This window comes from Ziziphus jujuba, chromosome 10 (assembly GCF_031755915.1).
Source record: "Ziziphus jujuba cultivar Dongzao chromosome 10, ASM3175591v1".
NCBI classification, from domain to species: Eukaryota; Viridiplantae; Streptophyta; class Magnoliopsida; order Rosales; family Rhamnaceae; genus Ziziphus; species Ziziphus jujuba.
The window spans coordinates 13026965-13051623 of NC_083388.1; the positions used below are offsets into that span (position 1 = coordinate 13026965).

The window sequence follows — 24659 nt, forward strand, 5'->3', positions numbered from 1 at the left end:
TGGTTTCATAAAATATTTTGTTAAAAAAATATAAAACGACTTTTTAATGACTTTGTTATTGGAAAATTATCTATTTGGTAATTCAAAAACAAGCACTAATTAAGTGATTATTGAAAAATCCTAAATCCCTAACTACTATTGTGTTATATATATATATAGTCCTTCTATGGTCAGGACCAACATGATGAAAATAGTACGATCCAAAAACATGCAAAAATGACCAATCATTAGGTTTCAACTTATCCAGTGAATGGCTCAGATATTTTCCTGTCACACGTGTAAAAATTGCAATTTTAAAAAAAATTTCTTAAACCTTTCTGCTTTTACCATTTCAAAATTCCCAAATAAAATCCACCATCTCCACTATTCTAACCTCAGATACTCTTCTATTGCTTCCACCGCCCGGGCTTTCTCCTTGACAATCCAAAATCCATTTAGAACTTGGGTTAAAAATTAGTAGTTGTGAGCTATTGGTTTTTTTTTTTTTTTGAGCCTTTTTTTTTTTTTAAGTGTGAACAAAAAAGCAACGACATCGATGACTTATAAAACATTATCAGCTTAGGTACTAAACAAGTGGGTATTTTCCTCCAGATTAAGGGCTGCTCTTTCTTGGTGGCCCAGAGTAGTCTTGACGTGGTTGAAAGTGAAGTTTCGGTGGTATATCGCTGCCCAGAGCAGAAAGGGCGTCTATGGCCTTGATAATTGAGTGTCTTATGGTTGAGTTCTTTTGAGTCTTGAGGCCCTGATCTTAATTGAATATGAGGTTAAGGAGTTCCTACTTGTAGAGTTTCGATTGAGCTGTGAGGGACAAGCAGGCGATCATAGAAAGTTAGAGTGGTGGGATTTCATTAAACAAGAATTGAAATGGTGGTGTTGTGGGTCGAATTGAATATTGGAAAAAATGAGGTTTGAGAACGTAGACTTCTGGAAGCTTTAACGCTTTTGTATTTTTTTTTTTAATTTTTTTGTTATTTTTTTTAATTCCTTTGTAAGTTTTTCATATTTTTACAAGTACTATTCAAAATAATAAAATTCAAACTTAAAAAAAAAAAAATTAAGCATCAATTGAAAATTACAAAATTGAAAAGATAATAAAAAAAAATTAGGGGACCAAAGCCAACACTTTTACATCCAACAGCATTGGCTTTGGTCTTCCAATTTTTTAAAATATTTTATTATTTTATTTTTACTCTTTTTTTTTTTAATTCCTCTGTAATTTGTTTTTTTTTATATTTTTACAAATATCATTTAAAATAATAAAATTCAAACTTAACTAAAAAAAAAAAAAATTGAGTACCAATTGAAAATTACAAAATTGAAAAGATAATGGAATTACAAAATTGAGTACCAATTGAAAAAATAAAATTGAATACCAATTGAAAATTACATAAATATAAAAAAATTATAAAAAAATTAAAAAAAGAAAATAATAAAAAACTTTAAAAAATTGGGGGACCAAAGCAAACGCTATTACATTCCAGCAATGTTGGCTTTGGTCCCCCAATTTTTTTAATTTTTTTTATTATTTTTTTAAATTTTGTTATAATTTTTTTTATATTTTTGCAAGTATTCAAAAAAATAAAATTCAAGCATAACAAAAAAAATTGAGGACCAATTGAAAATTACAAAATTGAAAAGATAATAAAAAAAAAATAAGGAACCAAATCTAACGCTATTACATCCCAACAGCGTTAGCTTTGGTTCCCCAATTTTTTAAATTTTGTTATTATTTTCTTTTTTCAATTCTTTAATAATATTTTTTTTTTATATTTTTGCAAATATCATTCAAAAAAATAAAATGAAAGCTTAACAAAAAAAAAATTGAGAACCAATTGAAAATATAAAATTGAAAAGATAATAAAAAAAAAATTAAGGGATTAAAACGAACTCTATTACATCCCAACAGCGTTGGATTTAGTCTCCTAATTTTTAAAATTTTTTTTTATAATTTTATAATTCCTTTGTAATTTTGTTATATTTTTACAAATATTATTCAAAATAATAAAATTCATACTTAACAAAAAAAAAAAAAAAACTTGGGGGAACAAAGCCAACGCTATTGCATCTCAGCAGTGTTGGCTTTGGTCTCCCAATTTTTTATTATTTTGTTATTTTTTTAAATTCTTTTGTAATTTTTTTAATATTTTTATAAGTATCATTCAAAATAAAAAAATTCAAACTTAATAAAAAAATTGAGAACCAATTGAAAAGATAATAAAAAAAATTGGGGGAACCAAAGCCAACGCTATTACATTCCAGTAGCGTTGGATTTGGTCCTCTAATTTTTTAAATTTTTATTATTTTTTCAATTTTATAATTTCCAATTGATTTTCAATTTTTTTTGTTAAGTTTGATTTTTAATTTTTTTGTTAAGTTTGAATTTTATTATTTTGAATGATACTTGTAAAAATATAAAAAAAATTACAAAGGAATTAAAAAGAGAAAATAATAATAAAAATTTAAAAAATTAGGAGACCAAAGCCAACGGTATTACATCCCAACAACATTGGCTTTGGTTCTCCAATTTTTTAATTTTTTTAATTATTTTTTAATATTATTTTTTATATTTTTGTAAATATCATTCAAAATAATAAAATAAAAACTTAACAAAAAAATAGAGAAATAATTGAAAATTATAAAATTGAAAATATAATAAAATCAAATTGGGGGGATAAAAGCCAACGATTATATACATGTTATACATGCAAGAGCCTATATCTTTAATTATGGTTACACAAACCCATAAATATATATTTAGTAAATAATATCAAATCAAATATTTTATTAAAAATTAATTATATATATGTTTGGTTATATTTATAAAAAATAAGATAATAAATGATAATAAATAAAATAAAAAAATATTTCAAAATTATTAACATATGTAATTAAATTATATTAAAATTTAATTTTTTATATATTTAGCTGTATCTATATAAGATAAGATAATGAATAATAAATAATAATAACAATAAATAAATAAACTAAAAAAGAATACTTTTGAAAAAAATTTGGAAAAATGATGTATGACATGTGGCGTATATAATTTTTCTTTTATATATTATATAGATATATGGATGTTATATTTTACCTGTTTGGATCAGTTTGGATTCTCCGATGAATGTGAAAAGTGTGATTCACCTTGTCATATTTGGCTACCAAATTATAAGAGTCATTTTGATAAGCATATAATTTTTGAACGAATTAATAATTGAATTTGTAATTTGTAAACGAAATGAACATTTTGGGCTACATCAGAATAATTTGAAATTTTTTACAAAAATAAATAAAAGAAAAATTGAGAACTAAAAAAAAGTGATGATCATCCTTGTGCATGCGGTCGACCAATGCCGAAGACAATTAAGTAATTAGCCACCATGGAAAAAGATATTAAAAATAAAAGGAAAATTAATATGAAGGTTTCAAAATGCTAACGAAATAAGATAAATATAGTAGTTCAATTGGTACGAGTACTTGTACATATGCTTATTATATTAGGTTCGAATCTATCGGAAGATAAATATGCCTGGGACAGCGCCAAAAAAAAAAAAAAATACTAATGAAATAAAGGTATTTTGATAAATTTATTTAAATGAAAACGGTATAAAATCTTTTTAAAATTGTGAAAATCGCTCTTTTTAAATTTATACCGCCTGGCATTTTTGGATATAAAGACAGCCTTTCTCAATTTTCAAATTTATGCGCTGGTTGATTTCTCATTTGCTTTTCTTATTTCGATAAGATTTTTGTCTGTTTCTAAAAATAAATTTTGCAACGTGTCAGTTCGGGGGCTGTGTTGCACTGTGCATCTCATACGTCCCAAACTCCGTACTGTAGAAAAACTTCCTCAGAAATGAAAAATTCCCCCAAATTGTATTTATTATTTTAATCGAGTGCCCGAAGGTGATATTGTTGGTTGGTCTTCTTCCCCTTAGCCATGCGACAGTCAGCCCAGATTGGAAGAAAGAAATTAGGGAAACAATTCTCTTTCATGGTCCCCAACTCTATTTCTATTTGATTTTCCACCACGCCTTTTCCAAAACCCTAGCTCTCTGCATCTTCAGCCATTGTAGAAAAACCCTTTCTGTTCCTGCAGTTCCTTCCAACTCTTTGAGAGGGACGAGTCCAACGCGTACAGGTATTTTTGGTTGTGAACGGCGAGTCCATTTGTAACGTAGTAAAAAATATGTATAAATTCTTCTACTCGAACAGCAAGAATTGTTTGCTTGTACTTAACTTTTGTGGTTTTTGAGAAAATCCTTATCACTGAATCCGATAGTGCTACGTTTTTTCTTTCTCTTACAGAGGTCGGTTGGACTGTCTTGGCAATTTCAACATGTACATCAAGCAGGTAGGTGTTTTAGCAGTTTCTTTAATCTGAAACAATTCTTATTATCCATATGAATTTTTGTTGCTTTCTTGATTTCGGTGGTTTCTGGATATAGGTTATAATCGAAGGATTTAAGAGCTATAGAGAACAAGTTGCCACTGAGCCTTTCAGTGCCAAAGTTAATTGTGTTGGTAATATTGTTCTTACTTGCAATTGTCCTTGATGTTTTTCCTATATATATACTCTTCTTCTGTTTGGATCGATGCCATCTTAAAGTATAATTAGTGTGTGATGTATATCTATATTTATATATGCTTATCTGAACTAGTAAGTGACATCGACTTTGCGTTTGTTCGAAGCGGGCATTACATCATGCGATTGTACCTTTCAAATCACTGAACTATAACGTAACAATTTTCATACTTTATCTGTGATTTTCACTGTTAAGAGAAATGGTACACTGGAATTTGCATTGTTTAATAGATTTATAATATATTAAGTGGATTTAGTAAAAGCATATATAGTGTAATAGTTTATTGAAAGGGAAATACTATAATCACATCTCTTATGCAAATTTTCTCGATATGCCTTTATGTTTTTAGAAAATAGAGACACGTTTTTATGTCTTACATATTTATTTTAGGTGCTGGGCTAAGCCTCATAGAGACACATGTCTCATCATTTCTTCGGGAACAAGTAAAAATATGATGCTATTTCATTTTTAAAAGCTTGATTTTTATGGTCCTAGTGGAATTTTTTATTTTTATATATGATTAATGAGTGAAGAACCATCTTTGTTCTTTCAAGACTTCATAAGTTAACAATTGATGAAGAATTAACTCAAACAAATAAAAGGTGATTGCATTTTAAGTATTTTTTACTATATTTTACATTTTATTCCTTTCCATTTCTTCATCTAATTGTTCTCTCTATTTAAAGTATTTACAAACGGATGACTGTCAATTGAACGTGATGTCTACTGTACCTGTCATAATGGGATTGTCTACAATGTTTACTAATAGAAGTGTATACTCATTTCGATAATGTGTTTTACAGTTGGTGCTAATGGATCTGGGAAGACAAACTTTTTCCATGGTACATTTTTGATTACCTTTAGATCATTGTTAAGTTGGTCTTTTATCATGTGATTTTTTTCTAGAAAACAGTAAACATTATTGTTATTTTTTTATTTAATCTCCTTGGGTTTGGAATGTATGTTGTATAGCAATTCGTTTTGTGCTAAGCGACCTCTTTCACAACCTGCGGAGTGAAGATAGGCATGCCCTACTTCATGTATGTTACACTGTTCTTTTTAATATTAGCCTATTTTGTTGAACTAGCATTCATTGTAATTCTTCTCTTAAATCTTTGACATCTTCTATATATCATCATTGGTCAGGAAGGAGCGGGACACCAAGTTTTGTCTGCATTTGTTGAGATTGTGTTTGATAACTCTGACAATCGTATCCCGGTAGTACTCTTACCATAAAAGCATTTCCGATTACTGTGTTTTTGTGTTTGTATTTTAATTTTCTGTGAACTTGATTTTATAATTATATTTATATAAAGTATTTGTATGTATAGATGTTATATGCGTAATGATTTTATGTTTCTTTTCTTGTAAATCTCAAAATATACTGTGGAAGCTATCTTCTAGTGGTTTGCTATAATTTAATGCAAGTGACATCAATTAAAAAATTAAATTGTTGTCACAGAATATGTTTTATGTGTTGTTTTCCAGCTTTAATTTTTTTTGTTGTTGTTCTCTCTCTCTCTCTCTCGCGTGCGTGCTTTTGTGCGATACTTTGGAGAGTTGATAGTAAAATTACTGTGGAGCAAAAGAGCAGAAAATAAGCATTGTTTTTCTTATCAAAAGCATTTAATCCATGGAAACTAGTTTCTTTCATTATCTTAAGATGGTGATATATGCTTGTTATCAACCTGTGCAGCCATGCTTATTGTTTGGCCTTTTGGTTTGAATATCTGAAAGAATTTGAAAAATAAAAAAATATTACTATGCCTTCTGGACTGCAGAAGTTGAATGCTTGAAACGTACTAGTGATCTGGTCAAATAATTTATTTTGCTGGATGGAAGTGAGGATAATTTGTGGAGAAGTTAATTTCTTTTGTTGCCTTTTTGGTATTCACTTATATGATATCATGGCAATTAAAGAGGATTCTGTAACCTTTGTCATCTTTTAATTTTGGTTGTTTTCTCTCCTTTTTACTACAATGGAGTTTTTATGTGCTTTTTAGTTTCTCCATTTGGAATTTATCAAAGACGAACTGTATAGATAATTTTGTGTAACTGGAGCTCTTCCTTGGTTTTAAGGTGGTATTGGAATCATTTCCTTTCTTTACTGGAGGTCGCGATGTTTCTTGCCTTAGGACACTCGTATACATGCTAAACAAAACCTGTGTTGCAGTCAAATATCTAGTCTTTGAATAGGTTGTTTAACATCTTAACACCACCTTTGAGCCAAGCTCTTTATCCTACCGCCTAGTGTTACCAGTGCATGGCTGGAGACTTCATATCTATCATGTGGCAAGCAAAACTAAGCACCCTATATGACCAATGTACTATGGATACTAACGAAAGGGGTATACTAGCAATAGAGTGGTTTCTAATTTTTAATAAGTTCCATCTATTTCTAATCTTCATGCAGTTTATGGAATTAGTTCCCAAGTGAGACTTCTTTTTTTTTTTTTTTTTTTCTTTTAAAACCAATTTTGGGTTTTCAATTTTGTTCACGCATATACTTCTAGAAGTGATACATGCTGAAAAAAGCACATGTAGACTATTCTCTTGTTTTAAGTTTAAGGATTGTATTTCGTCTCATTCTCAATACAAGTGGTGCATTGCGCACAAACTTGCACATACGTCTTCTTTTTCATGGTTCTAGAATATCCACTTCTCAGGTTGATAAGGAGGAAGTGCGATTGCGTCGAACAATTGGGTTAAAGAAGGATGAGTATTTCTTGGATGGCAAGCACATTACGTAAGTCTTTTATGAATATATGAGGGTGGATTATATATTTCTGTGGTGTTCTCATTAGTCTTTGACCTTTTATGTTGATTGACGAAAGGTAAAATGATTTTCAGGAAAACAGAAGTTATGAATTTACTTGAAAGTGCTGGGTTCTCTCGTTCCAATCCATATTATGTTGTGCAGCAAGGAAAGGTATTTCCCTACTACTAGTTTGAGCCTAAATTTTCTTTCATATGAATTTCTATGTGACATTTTAAGTAATTTTTTTTTTTTTCAAATTTTTTGGGCGACTGTTTGATAGATAGCATCATTGACGTTGATGAAAGACTCTGAGAGGCTGGATTTACTGAAGGAAATTGGTGGCACTCGTGTATATGAGGAGAGGCGACGAGAAAGTTTGAAAATTATGCAGGAAACTGGCAAGTCATAATTAAATTTGTTTCCAGTGACACATGAGAAATGGTTGTTTTTGGTATTTATATGTGTTTTCTTACACTGGTTTTGGTAATAGGTAATAAAAGAAAGCAGATTATCCAAGTTGTTCAGTACTTAGATGAGAGACTAAAGGAATTGGATGAGGAGAAAGAGGAACTGAGGAAGTATCAACAGCTTGATAAGCAGCGGAAATCTCTGGAGTTCACTATTTATGACAAGGAACTTCATGATGCTCGGCAGAAATTGGCAGAGGTCAGTTGATGTCATATGTTAGATGCTTTATTTTTTCTCAGCACTTATGTAACTTGATATGCAGTATTTCTTCTTGACATAAATTCAGTTTTTGTATTTTCTGTTTCATTTTATTTTATTTATATATAAAATATTTCTTTCAATATTTCTTTCTTGCTTTGAAAATATATCATTGGCCATTGTACCATATAGAATGCATTAACAAGGATGAGGAGAAAAAAGTTTCTGTAGTTTTACTGGTGGCACAATACCTCCCCCCCCCCCCCCCCCCCGGCCCAATAATTGCTGTTGTATTGGTGGACACATGTTTGCTATATGACCAGAGTTCATAATGAATAGTATATTGGCAGCTGTGTATTGTATGATAAAGTGGAGAAGAAAAATGAATGTCCTAAAAGTTTGGTTCCTTATTGATTATATTTTGTTGGTCTACATTGGTGAGATAAGCTGGAGAAAGTTGGGTGTATTCCTAATTTTGTAAGACCTTAATTCTTATTGGTGGATGCTTTACTTGTTAGGTCATTTGGTTGGAAAGAAATGGAAGGGTGTTTACATATGTGGATTGAATTAAGTTCTTGGCATCTTTTTAGGAATCTTTTACGCTTTGTTTGGTATTGAGAAAGAGTGAAGGGAAAAAAAAAACTGAGAGGAAAAAGAAAGAAAAGAAAATAAGAGAAGAAATGAAATTAATTATATATCTATATATATATTTTTTTTTCTGCATTTGGTTATTCGAAGCAATTTAAAGGAGAAGTTTTACTACTGTAGTATGTGATGGTTGCATTGGGGCTAAATATCAGAGGGGATGAGAGAAATATAAGGTGGCATGGACAAAGGGAGGATGTGATAGGAGCAGAGAGAAGACTAAAAGAGGGGAAGAAAGGAGAGAATGGAATTTGAAATGCTTTGAGTGTGACCTCCCAATAAGTTTTCCTCCAGAAAATTCCAACTTTCTTCACTGGTTTTCAAGGAAATGAAATTCCTTAAAAAATGTTGATTTTCCTTATAATTTTCTATCTTGACTTTTTCCTTCCATTTTATTAAAATAATGCGCAAAATTAGAGATACAATATTGATCAATGCCCATTTTGGTCATTATATATAGTTACAACAATTAAACATTATTAACCGATTTTAAAACTTACAACAATTTTGAAACACCTGTTTATTGAAGACTTTGACCAATTTTTTCTACAACCAATGCTTTCTTCAGAATAGCTAAAATTAATTATTTTAGAAGCTACAACAATACCAAAACAAGCCTAAGTGGGCACATGTAGCTTTTGCATGGTGTTCGGTTATATTGCTGTCAGTGTCACTTTTCTCTTCCCTTATTGTATGGTCTTATTGTTCATTGTATGTAATATGATAGTTTGTGATGGGCAAGGATTATGATTAATATTTCGTAGATATGACTTAGATATTTCTATGATTTTTCTCTTCAGAGATTGGGACAAAATGAAGTTAAGATTGCATGGTCTTTTTGTTTGTCAAAACCAAATCTGCTTTGCTTTTTCTTTTTTTTTTTGGGGTAACTGCATCTTCTTATTATAGTTCTTTGCTTATAAGGAGACTCAAATATATGTTAGAGGCTCAATCTTCAAAATTTAAAATATACCATTTTGTTGTCCTTGGTGGTACTTTCTTTACTCTCTTTCATAATAATAATAATAATATAGGAGAAAAGTGCTAAAATATAATAATATGTCTATGACTTTTGAGAATTGGCTTTAATGGCTAAAGCTGTAGTGTTTAATTTGTTTCAGGTGGAAGAGGCTCGAACCAAGGTTTCTGAAACATCAGCAAAGATGTATAATAGTGTGCTGGATGCCCATGAAAAATCCAAAGACTTGGACAAGACAATGAAAGATCTTACAAAAGAAGTTCAAGCTTTAAACAAAGAGAAAGAAGTAGTGGAAAATCAGAGAACGGAAGCAATAAAGAAGCACACTGAGCTTGAACTTGATATGAAAGATCTAAAGGAGAAAATGTCTGGAAATATACGAGCCAAAGTATTAATTTTAATTGTTTTCAGTACGATTATCGTTCTATTTTATTTTTCTTGTAACGAGAGAGAATGAATGCTTCTAATTTTGTATCTCGTTTACATACAGGAAGATGCAGGGAGGCAACTTCATATTCTGCAGAAAGAAATTCAGGACTCAATGGATGAGCTTGACAAAATAAATCCTTTGTATGAAACTCAAGTTCTAAAGGAAAAGGAGATAACAAAAGGGTATGTCTATGAGATGCTGGAGAGTTGAAAATATTCTTATGCATTTTGAACCTGATATCAGCTTCTTAAGGTTTGCTATTGCATTCTATGATCAAATGTATTTTCTATTTTTCTGCACAAGTTGTGTAGATTATATCTTTCTTAATATTCCTTGCTAATCAGTATGTATAGTTCAGTTTTTACATCCAGTCCACTCTTTTGGACACATCTTTTGTTTAGCTATCTGACCTGCTTACATCACTTCCCTTGCTCTTTCTGCTTTGTTCTGCACGGAGTGCAATAATTGGTTATTAGTATGGTAGGTGCATTAATGTATTAAAAATTGGTAAAAGTCAGCTATTATGACAGGTTTATTTAGGGTTCTTACTTTTGCTTTTCGGTTTGCTTTTTTTTTTTTTTTGTGTTTTTTTTGTTTTTAGTTTGTTTCTATGTTTATTTGCCTTATTCTAGTTCATTAGCATTTATAAATTATAAAGTCTGTCTCATGTTCTGGAGTTACTCTGCCCTTTGAGAAAGGCCTCTGTTCTCGTTAGTAATTTTTTCCTCGTGATTGGTTCTCATGCTATATAGGATAATGGAGCGTGAAAAGCAACTTAGCATTCTTTATCAGAAACAAGGACGTGCCACCCAGTTTTCTAGTAAAGCGGCTCGTGACAAATGGCTTCAAAAAGAAATTGATGATCTTGAACGAGTTCTTTCTTCAAATTTGGCACAGGCAAGTTTTTTGTCTCTTTAATGCTTGAGATATTGTGTCAGCTTGTTAAAACATTATGGATTGATTGTCAGGTTTTTTAGTTTGTTCAAATTACTATTTAGAAAAGAAATATTCTGAAAACAGCCTAGTTTTTTAAACATCACTGGAAAAACTTGGTGGGTTTTCTTTTTAGCTGCTCATGCAATTACTGGGCCAAAAGCACTATCATCAATCACGTGATCCAAACCTTTTATCTTCTTGTTCTTTTTAGAGCAAATAATACTTCTATTAAGTTCATCACTAATTGGTCTAAGACTATCGGTTACTTATTATATTCATGTCCCTATCTGCTGACAGCTTTTAAGGCCGTCAGACTCCACTCTATCATGTGTAGTATTTTGAAATTCTAAATCTTGAGAGCTAATGTTTCCTGTATTTCAACTTTTGACTCAGTTTTTATATTTTCGGTAGAAAACTTATCTTTATTACAGTAAAGAAGAAGAAGAAGAAGAAGAAGAAGAAGAAAGAACCTATTACATAAGAGAGGATAAGAAATCCTCAAATACCATTGACTTATTTACTTTTCTTTAGTGAAATTCAAATTTTAGCAGTAACCAAAGGAAGGCTGGTGCCATGGTTTGGTCAATACGGGTTGAACATGAACTCTGTCATAAATAGAGGCTCACTGCCAGTTTCCATTGTCAGTTCAAGACCTTTTTTTAATCCAGTCTTTTAGATACAAATGCTAGAATCAAAGTTCTATTCAAAGTTTGAAAGCTGGTTAATTGAGCTTCTTTTCCTCCCATAGATTCATTGAACTATTCGCAAATTTCACTGGATTTTTTGCAGCTCCATGAAGTCCTTAAGTTTTAATCACATTGAACAGTAAAATTGTAGCCAACTTTCAACAGTTTCATTGAGACATTGTGATATGGGAGAAATCCTTTTTCCTTACTGTGGAATTTCAATATAGTTGTTGAATGCTTGCTGACATTGTCAATTTCCTTAACTGCTTGCTACTTAATTAAGTCAATTTGATGGGGAGCATCTTGCATTGTTCACAAAGCTCTAATCGCCTATATTAATTGGAATTTACTGACTCTTCAGTTTGCTGCTTATAATATCTTTCTTGTGGTTGACAATAAATGTGAATTTTCTCAGTTTAAGCTTTGAAGGTGTGATGTCGTTTTGTTATTTTTGATTATGTCAGTAAATATCAAATCTGTCTTCTCATGAGAATTTCGAGTGTTAAGCAGTTGCATAAAGTAGGTGTTTATTTTTTTCAGTTGTCTACGTGGATCAATGATTTTGGCAAAGATAATTCTCTTTCTCTAATGTTGGCTTTGAAAATTTCTTGTTTCTGTTAGCATTTTCAATCTTTAAGCCCCTTTTCTATTTGGTTGTTCTGGAGGAAATTAAACATGCCATTAGTTTACTTCACTTCTCTACTTCCAGCTCTTCGACTATTGTGTTTTGAAGTCATTGTGCTTAGGTTGCTAATTTTCTAGACATTTATTATCCTTGATGATATCTATATTTATTTAAAGATCGTTCAATTTGATTGATCTTCTACTTTTGTATCTCAGGAGGAAAAACTTCAGGATGAGATTAACCGGCTTAATTATGAGTTGAAAGAGCGGGATGTCTACATTGAGAGTCGCAGAACTGAAATAACAAATTTGGAGTCTCTCATTTCTCAGTCTCGTGAAGGTTTTAATCATCAGAAAGCACAGAGAGACAAGTTGCAAGATGAGCGGAAGTATGAATTGTTTTGTATTTCTATATTGGTTATGTTTGTTATGGGTATTTTAATATGATAAAAGTGTTTATTTGTCTAGGGTCTTATGGGGGCAAGAAACGGAACTTTCTGCTGAAATTGATAAACTGAGAACAGAAGTTGAGAAGGCAGAAAAAAGCCTTGATCATGCAACTCCTGGTGTGAGTATTTTTCCTTTTCACTTATCAGTGTTTGATGTACCATCAGAAATTTAACCTGCATGAAGCTCATGATGGCACTTTCTGAACAAGTGGGATTTTGATGTGCATGCCATGAGCAAGACTAATTTACTAAGCAGTTACTTGCTCGCACACACAGACACACAACTTCTCATGTAGGTTGTCTTTCTGGTGGCAAACAGGCATTTAATTGTCCTAATTTGCAATGCATCGTATGAATGTAACTTTTTAATATACTTAACATATAATGTTTCAAAAGGGTATTTATATTTTAAATTAACAAAGTAAATTAAAATATTAATAAATAAAGATGTTCTGAAAGAATTTACAGCACCTTTTCAACCTCTTAAGAGTCATATATGAAGAGAAGAAATAAGTAAAGAAAAAGTGAAAAGAACCAAGATACTTTTAATGAAACTAGTGAATGTACCATACTGTACTGAATCATATAGTTGATTGAGCATTTAAATTCCATGATATTGACAAGTGGTGATGAAGTAATGTTCTTTCAGATATGAAAGCATGGAATGTTGAATTTAATGGGAAAATTGGTGAATCTTTATACTTGTGGAGGGAAGAATGTGAATGTCTTATTTTAGTAAATTATCTAATTCTATGGTATATATATATATATATATATTTTTAAATTTTTAAAATTTTATTTTAATATGATGCAAACGATTAAGTTGCAAACATAATAAATGTCCTACATCTTTATTATGTCCTACATTTTTATTATGTCCATCATATCCATCTACACAATTCATAGATTTTCTTAAAAAGGGAATTGATATATGATTTAAAAGCTTGTAATGAAGCTCATGAATCTTTAAAAAAAATTATAAATTTAGAGCCATTGAATGACAGAACTATCTGGTTTAGAGGAGGAAAGATCCACTAAATATCTGGTATTTTTTTTTTTTTTTTTTTTTTCTAATTCATTATTGAGTTTCCTTCCATTATATGTAAGAATGTGTCAAAGCCTTAGCTGACCTTTGATAGATTTCAGTTGATTGTTTCGTCTTTATCTTTTATTGTGTTCTGTACTGTTTTTGGTAGTTGTATGCATGGGTGATCTTAGGCTGAGAGTTCTATGATGAGAGTGTGACAGCGTTATTAAAAATTGAATTGGACATATATATTGTTTCTTATTTTGGCTACAATACTTTCAGGATGTGAGGAGAGGACTGAATTCTGTTCGGAGGATCTGCAGAGAGTATAAAATTCTTGGGGTATATGGTCCAATTATTGAGTTACTTGATTGTGATGAAAGATTTTTCACTGCAGTTGAGGTTACTGCAGGAAACAGGTAACACTTTCTTCCAAAGGTTTCTTGTCTAGTGATACATGATTGCATATGGCCATTCAGTCCATATTGTTATGGCCTTTTTGTTATGTAAATTTCATGATTGAGACTTTCTTTGTTTTGACTCATTTCGTATCTCGAACAGCTTATTTCATGTGGTGGTTGAAAATGATGAAATATCAACCCAGATAATTAGGCACCTTAATTCTTTGAAAGGTGGACGAGTTACGTTTATACCACTGAACAGGGTGAAAGCTCCACGTGTGAATTATCCCCAGAGTTCTGATGTGATACCTTTGTTAAGGAAATTGAAGTTTTCTCCAAATTATGGCCCAGCATTTTCCCAGGTCAGAGTCTACCTTTGGTTCTGTTTTTTTGTAGAATCAGTGATATATGTTGGATCAAGTGATTAAGTCGCTACCTTTTTACTGATTTAGTGTTTGACTTGTTGAGTTGGTAGAATTCTTATTACTTTGTTAGTAATATGAACAAATAGATTTGTACTTGTGGTGCTGGTTTTTATAGGTTGTTCATTTGTGTTGCTTCTCTGGCCTCTGCTTGAGGCCATTGTTCTTAATTTGAGGACAATCACATTCTTCTCTCCAAGTTGGCTGAAGTTTTGTCAGGTTGAGAAGCTTTGACGAGCCATTCTATGACTTAAGGGTTATTATTATTATTATTTTTATTTAAAAAAAATTATAAAAGCAACCTTTTATTAATAGAAAATCAATACAGAGGGTAAAAAGGAGGATGAGAAATCCTCAAAAACGTAAATACAGCCCAAAAAAAAAAAAAAAAAAAAAAAACAGAACATTAAACAATAATAAGAATTAAGAACATATCAGCTGCCCATGACATCTTTCCAATGTATAACAATCAAAGAAAATTGCAAATCTTAGAAAGCTTTATTTGTAGAGGTCCACGATGATGAAGTATTTAGCTTTCTTGAATAGATCTCACTTCTTATCTCTATCTTTGAAAATTCTAATGTTCCTTTCAATCCAAATTACCCACAACATAGAAAAAACAGAGAGTTCCACATCACCTTGGCCAAACTATCAGTACCAAAACCAATTGGTTTTTCCATCAATCAATGACCCAAAATATTTAGAAAATGCCCAAAAAGACCCAGCTTCTTGTGACAATCTCATCCAAAAGCATGTTGCAACTTTACAGCGAAGTGAAGAGATAAATGATCTACTGTTTCTCTGTCCTCTTTTACACAAAAGAAGCACTTAAAACGTATTTAGCTTTCCATGAAAACCCAGCCAGACAAAGACTTTATAAGGAACACTTGATTTCCAAATAAAATTGAAAGGTTCAAAATTCAAATATTCACCACTATCGATGATAGCATGAACATAAGATTTAATGAAAATCTCAAAGAATCAAATGGCCATTTTCTTCCTTCAGGAGCTGAATGATTATATAAAAATTTCCTACAATACCTTTCAAAGAACACAGATCTTTAGTTTCTCTACCATCCAATTTTCTTCTAAAGGAAAATTCTAATTACTCTTATTATTAGACAAAGAATAAACATCAGAAATAAGAGCATTATGAACAATGTACAATCTGAAAAGTCTTGGAAAAATGACAGCAAAAAGATGTTCTCCTCATCACACATCCCGAAAATGTATTATATTGTTCTTCCCAGTTCCCAGTTCCCTCTTAACAAATCTAAGAAAATAAACAATGCCCTGAGGTATAAATTTCCATAGATTTCTGAATGAACGTATAGTCACAAAGTCTGAATCCTAGCCATTAGGATCTAACCTTATTTGCTTCTAATGACAATGCCCCATAAAGAATTTTGTTCCAAGAGAAATCTCCAAAGCCATTTTCCTGAAAAAGCAATTCTTTTCTTTTTCACAATTCCAAGTCCTCCACTAGACTTACTCTTGACAACCAAATTCTAAGCTGCTAGGTTATCAACTTTACATTTTATGAACTTAAGGATGATAAGAACAACATGACACCTGGGAGTGAAACGTATTTGTCTTTTTGTTTTTTGCTTTCAAAAATGGATGACATTGAAGAGTTAGGCAGTCTTTCCCAGGGATAGAGGGGCTTCAGATTTGAGTCTCATGACAAATTTCTCTAGTTTCTTGATAACCAACAATGTTTCAAAATAACATTGATTGATTAACGTATTATTACATTGGTATATTCTAGTAAAGTGCATAATTCTTTACATTCCTCATTTGAAGGGAATAGTGAAATATGACTTTTAAGTATAACTGAGATATCAAAAGTTTGGTTTCAGTTTTGGTGTTTCATTTTCATTTTCGTAATGATAGATAAAATATCTTAACTTGTCATTGAGAAACTTCTTTTTTGCGTTTAACCCTTTTGATGTAGGATTATAATAGAGAGGAAATAGAGAGTTGGGGAGAAAGAGAGAAAGAGGAAGAAAGGGGAATTAGCATTAGAAGAAAGGAGAAATCTGGAAACATTGTGGGAGAATTCAATACTTTATTCAACAGTCAGTCAAGTGTGACCAGTCTTCTAGTGTTTCATGGAACCTTGTTTATTAATGAGTAATCCCAATGCCAACAGGAAACTAACTCAAACCAAATGGCAATTCTAATTGGACATACTCTCAAAATCTGTAAAAGCCAAATCCATTAAAATCTCAAATATAACATTTTAATTCTGTCTGTGTTAATCTGATGTTTATAGTTAACTAGCACTGTTAGCGGTCAGATTTTGTGTTTGAATCCCGATTCTCCATTAATAGTTATGCATGTGTAAGTTCTGAATTAATGGGCTTATGCATGAGGGCAATGTTAAAGTTGTCTGTTAAAATTAGCTGGATATGCATACTTGTGCTCACCACTCTTAGCTTAAGCTTTTGAGATCAATGGTAACTTAACAAAAGCTTAATTATTAAATAACAATTTTTGTTATTTATCAAATTTCAATTTAAGTGGGGTTCAAATACAAAGTATAATAGTAATTGAAATTGTTAAGTGGATGTTAATTGTAAAATTGAAATTGTTAAGTATGAAGTATAATAGTAATTGGAATTGTTAAGTGAGTGTTAATTGTAAAATGGTTAATTTTATTGTTTTGTTTTTGTTTTTGATTTTTTTTTTTTAATTCTTTTTGTTCTTGTTTTTGCTGTATTTCCGTTTTTGTGAATTTATCCTCTCCTTAAGCCTTTAAATTGATTTCCTATCTATAAAAGGTCTTTTCTTATTAAAATAAAAAAGGTGATGTCGGACAGGTGGGGAAGGAAAGAAAATTGAAAATTGAAAATTGAAAGATAGGCTGTAGCATCACACTAGAACAATTTTAGGAATCACTCCTAAAATCCCTAGGCATCACACCTAGTTTTGGTTTGCATCACACAAAACCAGAAAAATAACTCTCAGAAAAATATTTGTATTATTAATCAACTTCTAAAAGAATTATAAAGGCTCCTATTTATGATAAAAGCGCCTAACAACATGGGGAAACTAAAAGCAAGATACCCTAATTAGATAAGGAAACTAAATAACAAAACTTCTTTAAAACATAAAGACACTAAAAACCCTAATAAGCATAATAATATTAAAATTCTAGAAATCAAATAAACATCATAATATTAAAACCCTAAAAATCATAAAACCCTAGTAATTATAATCCTATGTGATCTTCATTGTTCTCCATCAAAATGTTACGTGTTTGCTTTGTTGGCTTGATATGCATAATTGGGTACAATTCCTGTGACCTTAAGCATCTAGGATTGATGGAAAGCTAACATGGTATCAAAGCCTCGTTAGTTGTCTTGTTTTTGGTTATTGTAATTTATTATTTTGTGTGTAAAAGGATGGAGGGTAGCTTATAAGAGACTACTAAGTATGAAGACACATATTATGTCTATTTGTATCTATGGCTTATCATTATTGATTTCAAACCGATACCGTGTTTTTAAATCTTAAGTTGGAGAAAGTGACCTTTCAATCCTTTATTTTTAACTTTCCTAGGTATTTGCGAGAACAGTGATCTGTCGAGATCTGGATGTTGCCACTAGAGTTGCTCGGCATGATGGTCTAGACTGCATAACTTTGGAAGGTCAGCATCATTATCTTTGTTATTAGTCTTAAGAGTTTTTAGGTCCATCTTAGATGCCTTCACAAGCCGCCATCCTTTAACAGGTGATCAAGTAAGCAAGAAAGGGGGTATGACTGGTGGATTTTATGATCATAGACGATCAAAATTGAAGTTCATGAATATAATCATGCAGAATACGAAATCAATCCAAATGAAGGAAGAAGAGCTGGAAAAAGTTAGATTTAAACTTCAAGATATCCTTTTGGCTTATGTTTTAATGTGATTTTCTTGCTAGGTTCATTTCCATTTCTGTTCAGTTTACTTATGGCTGTCTTCTAAGAGTTTTTATTCATTCTTGTATGTTGTGTTACCTGAGTATTAGTTCCAAATTTCTGATTGCAAAGAGTGATGGTAGAGAAAGAGTGCCTTACTCATTATGTCTATGTACGCATTCTTGTATTGGTTATATTCTAGGCTAAATTGAATCGGCTGGTGGAGCCTACCAGCCAATAGTATTGAACTGTCAAATCCTCTTGCCAAATTTACTTGTATCTCCAATTGACTAAAACTCTTTGACCTTTGGGAATTTTACATTTGCAAATCAACTTGTATTTTTTTCCCATTTATTGAATTCAGTTTCGCTGTGTATGTGGTCAAGAAACTAAAGCTCGAAGAATAAAAAATAAAAAATCAGAGACGATGATAAAAGCTAAAAACTCTTAAGTGTTTTAGTTTGTTTGTTTTTAGGTTAGCATTGGTTGATAATTACCATAGTAGAAGGTGAGTATCTTTGCTAAGTGTCTATTCTTTGAACTGTTCTGTTCAATAAAATTTTGAAATGAAATTTCAGTGCAATTTATTATCCTCTCAATATATTTACTTTGGCACATCTCAATATTAGATTGTTAAGTTATGGAGTCATTGGGTGGTGAAGGTATGGAAGTAAGAATGGGAGTACCATATGGTTCTCTAATATCTGCAGCTTGGTTTGTCTTCAAAATCATGAATGTTTTGTTTTGTGTATGCCAATTGCTTTGTGTCTATTAACTGTATCTCACAGATAGACCAGAGAATTACTGAACTTGTGACTGAGCAGCAGAAAATAGATGCCAAGCGAGGTCATGACAAGTCAGAATTAGAACAGTTTAAGCAAGATATTGCTAATGCTAATAAGCAGAAACAACTGATTTCTAAAGCTTTGGAAAATAAGGTGCTCTCGGGCTTCCAGCTGATCACATATGCCTTGCCTACGGATCCATTATTCATTAGACGTGGGTTTGTAATTTTCTCTGCTTCATAAAATCTTTTATTTGCTTGTAGGAAAAATCACTTGCAGATGTACAAACTCAGATTGACCAGCTGAGAGCCAGTATGGCCATGAAACGGGCTGAAATGGGAACAGAACTCATTGATCACTTAACACCAGAGGAAAAGCATCTTCTCTCAAGATTGAACCCTGAAATAACAGATCTTAAAGAGACTCTTATTACATATAAGACGGATCGCATTGAGGTTAGTATATGAAATCTTTTCTATGTATATATATATAGAACAATATATGTCCGTCTTGTTCCTCAAGTGCATATATTTGCAAATGATAGACGGAAACAAGGAAAGCTGAGCTTGAGACTAATTTAACAACCAACCTCAAGAGACGGAGGCAAGAATTAGAGGCTATAATAGCATCTGCAGAAAATGACAATTTTGGTGGTGAAGCTGAAATAAAGAAGCAAGAATTGGATGATGCTAAATTATTAGTTGATGAAGCAACAGAGCAGCTTAAAAGTGAGGCCTTGTCTGCTTCCATGGTATTCCAAGTTTTCAAGTTTTAATATTTCTTTCTTTCTTTATACTAAAGTTGTTTCCATCAGGAGTTTCTGAAAGCATTGATGATCGAACAAAACAACTCAGGAAGATTAAAGATGAAAAGATCAAGTTAAAGGTAGTCTTTATTGGGTTGAAGTTGTAGCCACAGATGTCTGTTCCTAATTCTAAGATGATCTTTTATAAGTGCAGAATTTGGAAGATAACTATGAGAGGACACTTCAGGATGAAGCCAAAGAGTTGGAACAACTATTAAGTAAAAGGAATATATTTCTTGCTAAACAAGATGAGTACTCAAAGAAAATCAGGGAATTGGGTCCATTATCATCAGATGCTTTTGAAACGTAACCTTCTCTACTTTTAAATCAATTATCGAATCTTAACTGCTAAGTGCTATTAATACCTGGAGCACATAACATGTGTTTCATACTCTAATGTCTCTCTGATAATAGCTTTGTAAATTTCCTTTGGATATATTACTTTTCATAATTATTTTGAATACTTTTGCAATTATATATTAATGTAGTTCTACCCATTCTCTCTTAAGCACATTGATGTCAACTCTTTGTAGTCTTGTTATAATATTGTTTACTTCTGATGTAAGCCACTTGGCTGCTTCTGGTTTATTTTATTCTCTCTTGAAAATGGTAGGTATAAGCGAAGGAATGTCAAAGAATTGCTGAAAATGCTCCATAGGTGCAATGAACAGCTGCAACAGTTCAGCCATGTGAACAAGAAAGCACTTGACCAGTATGTAAATTTCACAGAGCAGCGTGAAGAACTTCAGAAAAGGCAAGCAGAACTTGATGCAGGGGATGAGGTATTAACTCACTGATCTATTTCCCTATGGGATTTCCTTGAATCATTTTGTGTATCAAATTCCTAAGGTTCCATTCTCTTGACACTTTCTTCCAAGTTCTGCAGAAAATTAGAGAACTTATATCAGTTTTAGATCAAAGGAAGGATGAATCAATTGAGCGTACTTTCAAAGGTGTTGCTAGGCACTTCCGAGAAGTTTTCACTGAACTCGTGCAAGGTGGGCATGGTCACCTGGTTATGATGAAGAAAAAGGTTTGTCAATGAACTTAAGCTGAATCTTCTTTTTATTTTCAATCATGAGGTTTATTACTCGCTTAAAAGCACCACCTAAATAGTAACATGAGAAAGTTCATGGGTTTAAAATAGAATTGGATTATTAAAACTATAAAATTACTCTGAATCGTTAACCACCATTTAAGATAGATACAAATTATATATTTGAAAATTTGTCCTAAAACAAAGTCCTGATTCCTGTACTCGGACCCTAGATTTGGACCATGACCTTTGGTCCCATGTGCAGGTTTGGGTTTTGGGTCCAGGGTTATGTCTGGGGTCCGGAGTCCTGGAACCTGGATCTGGGATAGTTCATGATTGATGGATTGGGCAGAATCATTTTGGAAATTCTGTTCAAAACAAAATTTTTGAGACATTTTGATTAAGATATACTTTTATTAGCCTTTTCGATTAAGAAAAATATGTTAATTTAAGCATTACGTTTAAAAAAAAAAAAAAAAAAACAAATAAAATTTCTTATCTTGAAAGTGAAAATAAAAAATAAAAAAAATCACCGGGTCTAAGTCGTGCCTTTTAATACGAACCAAAGACAAACCAAAAAGTCAGTGCGTCCTACATTGATTATGGAACCCACCTGACAAGGGCATCAGTTATGGGGTGAGGGAGAATGAAAACAATTGGAAGAAGGTCCTGAATTAGGAGAGTAATGTTTAGGTCGTGGGCTAATATTTTTGGTTGGGCTCCCTTCATATGTAACAATGGGCTTAGCTTGCTGCATGTAGTTGTTTGTGTTTGCATAAACATATACATAGTTAAGCTCACATTAAATTTTTTTATGTTTTTGGTATTAATAGTAAATTAACATGGTATCCTCGCAATGTCATATTGTTTAGAGAACAAAATGTAACATAAATTATATTGGATATCTTACATTGTTGTTTTCATTACGTGATAGTTTTGGTAAGGGTATGCCAGATAAACTGATATGCAGGATCTATATTATTTAAAAAAACTATGTTTTCTTGTGTAAAATAGACATTTCTTGTAATATGTGCAATTTGGTCAAAATTAGGAGGTGAAAATTTCTTGCATTTAAAGATGATGATAATGATGTCATTAAAAATGAAATTAATATGTGAAAATTTGATCTTAGCGATTTAGGAAGTTGTAAAAACTTTTATATTGATCTAATAATGACTGTCTATGGCAAAAGAAAGAAGAGACAACGCAAGATATGCTAGGTAGACCTAAAAGAAAAAAGTCTTATCCTATAGAATGTAGAGCCTGATGTGATGCTAAAACTCATAAAAAGAGTCGAGACAAAATGACTTACCGACTTACTGTTATCCGAAAAACAAAGAATTCTTTGCATCTGAATTTGGAAGTCTAATGTGAGACTTCTTTTTGTTCTCTGTTGCCGCTTGGATTGGTGTAGGTTTCTTAAGATAAAATTTTTTGAAACAGTGTTGAAGGTCAGCTTTTAGTAGTTTGATTACAAAGCAACCAAATTTTGCTCCTCTTTCTTGAGATGAACACAAGAATTGGGAAAAACATGTGCCTGAAAGATGTACCCGCTTTTTTCTCTACTTTTTGTTCAGAAAGTGAATGGGGAAAATTTAGCAAGTTGGTTTGTAATCTTCCCATCATTCATTGGTTGAGTGATGTTTATTTTTGCTTGATTTGCATCTTTGGTGCTTCACAATTGGAAAGATGTTTAAGAAGATTGATGTTCTTTATTATGGTTATTGATTTAAACAGGATGGTGAACACGCTGATGATGATGATGAGGATGGACCTCGTGAAGCGGATTTGGAGGGTAGGGTTGAGAAATATGTTGGTGTGAAAGTGAAGGTATGTATTTCCTTGACATAAGCATCTAGTTCCACTACGATAAAATAAGTTTCTTATCCCATCTTTGTATTGATGTACTGTACAAACATTGGAGCCTGTTAATTGAAAAAAAATTGATAACTTAATGAGTTCCATTCTAGTTATTGAATTGTACAAGGCTACAATTGTAGCAAGTGGAAGGTATGGATGCTTCTTGGGAGACTTCGAACTAGGATTTCTAGCTACTACTACAAAGTCTCATAACAAAGTTCTAAGCATTTTGATTTTATGTAAGTTATGTAAATTAGATTATTTGTGTTCTGGCAGGTTTCTTTTACTGGACAAGGGGAGACTCAGTCCATGAAACAATTGTCCGGCGGTCAGAAAACTGTTGTTGCACTGACACTTATCTTTGCCATCCAGCGATGCGATCCAGCTCCATTCTATCTTTTTGACGAGATAGATGCTGCTCTGGATCCTCAGTACAGGACTGCCGTAGGAAGTATCCTTTTTTGACATATTTGTATTATTTTTTCCTTTTTTTTAATATTTCTAGTGCATTATTTTCTATATAATAGTAATTCTTTTGTTGAACGACAAACCAAGACCACCAGACATGCCCTAACCACTTCTGTGCCATGGTCAAATATGGGCTCTTATCTTAAAGTCTTGCCTCAAAATGTCCTGTTCCCTATGTCTTTCCATGGGGATTTGAACTTTCAGCCTCCTATTTTAAAGTAGTTTCATCTGGTGGTTAGTGGTGCATGCTTAGTCAGTTTACCCGTGGTTGAACATTTCTTTCCCCATTGATGTTTTGTCTTGAACATTCTCAGCATGCATGTGAGCTCTCTGTTCTTGTAACATATAATGGTCCAGGTTTTTACTTACTACATACTTTTAGACATGATTCGTCGGTTGGCTGATATGGCAAATACTCAATTTATAACTACAACATTTCGACCAGAACTTGTGAAGGTTGCTGACAAAATATATGGAGTCACCCATAAAAACAGGGTGAGCCGTGTGAACGTTGTCTCCAAGGATGATGCACTCGATTTCATTGAGCATGACCAGTCTCACAATACTGATTAAGGTAAAGACCATTGTTTTTTCATTGTTATTATTTTTTTTTAAAATATAATTTGGGGTATAAGATTTGTTGAGTCTGTTAAAAATGCTGGTCAAGAATTAGTTTGAGAAAGATCGCTATGATGTGTTACGTGGAATTGCTTTAGTATAAAGGAAAAGTTGATCTCCCAACTGTATGAAACAAAACATTAAATTTGTGGTTGTGGAATGTGTCTTGAGACTCTCATCGTGTCTTTTATTGTGTACTTGTATTCTAGTGGATTGTCAGTGATGACATTGTTTTTTCCTTACCTACCTAAATGCGTTGGCTTGTGCAGTGAGGTTCCATGGAAGCACCATATTTGTGTTGTGAATTATTCTTCTATGTTAGATGTTTACACTAAGAGGTTGAAGCAACTCAAATTTTGAACTATATAGGTTTGCTGCTATAGCCACTAAATATGTAGGAAGCAGACGTTTGTAAGTAGATTCTAGTTTCGTTGTTTGATGTTCTTTTAATGCGAATGCCTTTCTTCATCTTATCTCAGCACATAATATTTGTAATACAGTTGCTTGTACATTTTAACAGAGTCGCAGTTATCATTGCTGTGTATCTTGGATGTTCAGTTGCATTTGAAAAAAAAAAA

General features: G+C 31.9%; 1 protein-coding gene across 3 annotated transcripts; it reads left to right on the forward strand.

The window, feature by feature from the left end:
- Positions 1-3809: 3809 nt before the first annotated feature.
- On the forward strand, positions 3810-24625 carry LOC107416512 (structural maintenance of chromosomes protein 3). 3 transcript variants are annotated; one of them, XM_048467926.2, is made up of 30 exons: positions 3810-4138; positions 4306-4351; positions 4446-4521; positions 5387-5425; positions 5556-5623; positions 5730-5801; positions 7250-7329; positions 7434-7512; positions 7622-7739; positions 7832-8007; positions 9774-10019; positions 10122-10243; positions 10814-10958; positions 12524-12696; positions 12776-12875; positions 14066-14202; positions 14345-14546; positions 18171-18258; positions 18342-18491; positions 19296-19447; positions 19558-19749; positions 19839-20022; positions 20109-20179; positions 20254-20405; positions 20713-20881; positions 20986-21132; positions 22873-22965; positions 23272-23446; positions 23846-24037; positions 24351-24625. In XM_048467926.2, the coding sequence occupies exons 2-29, from the start codon at positions 4337-4339 to the stop codon at positions 24034-24036; spliced, it is 3612 nt and encodes a 1203-aa protein (XP_048323883.2). In that variant the 5' UTR covers positions 3810-4138; positions 4306-4336; the 3' UTR covers position 24037; positions 24351-24625. The 3 variants fall into 3 exon arrangements, with proteins under 3 accessions (XP_048323883.2, XP_060667724.1, XP_060667725.1); XM_060811742.1 differs by lacking the exon at positions 3810-4138 and adding an exon at positions 4167-4188; XM_060811741.1 differs by lacking the exon at positions 24351-24625 and having other exon boundaries at positions 23846-24327.
- Positions 24626-24659: the final 34 nt, after the last annotated feature.

Coding starts and splice junctions, on each gene's coding strand:
- LOC107416512 (XM_048467926.2), top strand. Junction 20,882..20,985: donor AACTTGATGCAGGGGATGAG/GTATTAACTCAC, acceptor CAAGTTCTGCAG/AAAATTAGAGAACTTATATC. Junction 21,133..22,872: donor TGGTTATGATGAAGAAAAAG/GTTTGTCAATGA, acceptor TGATTTAAACAG/GATGGTGAACACGCTGATGA.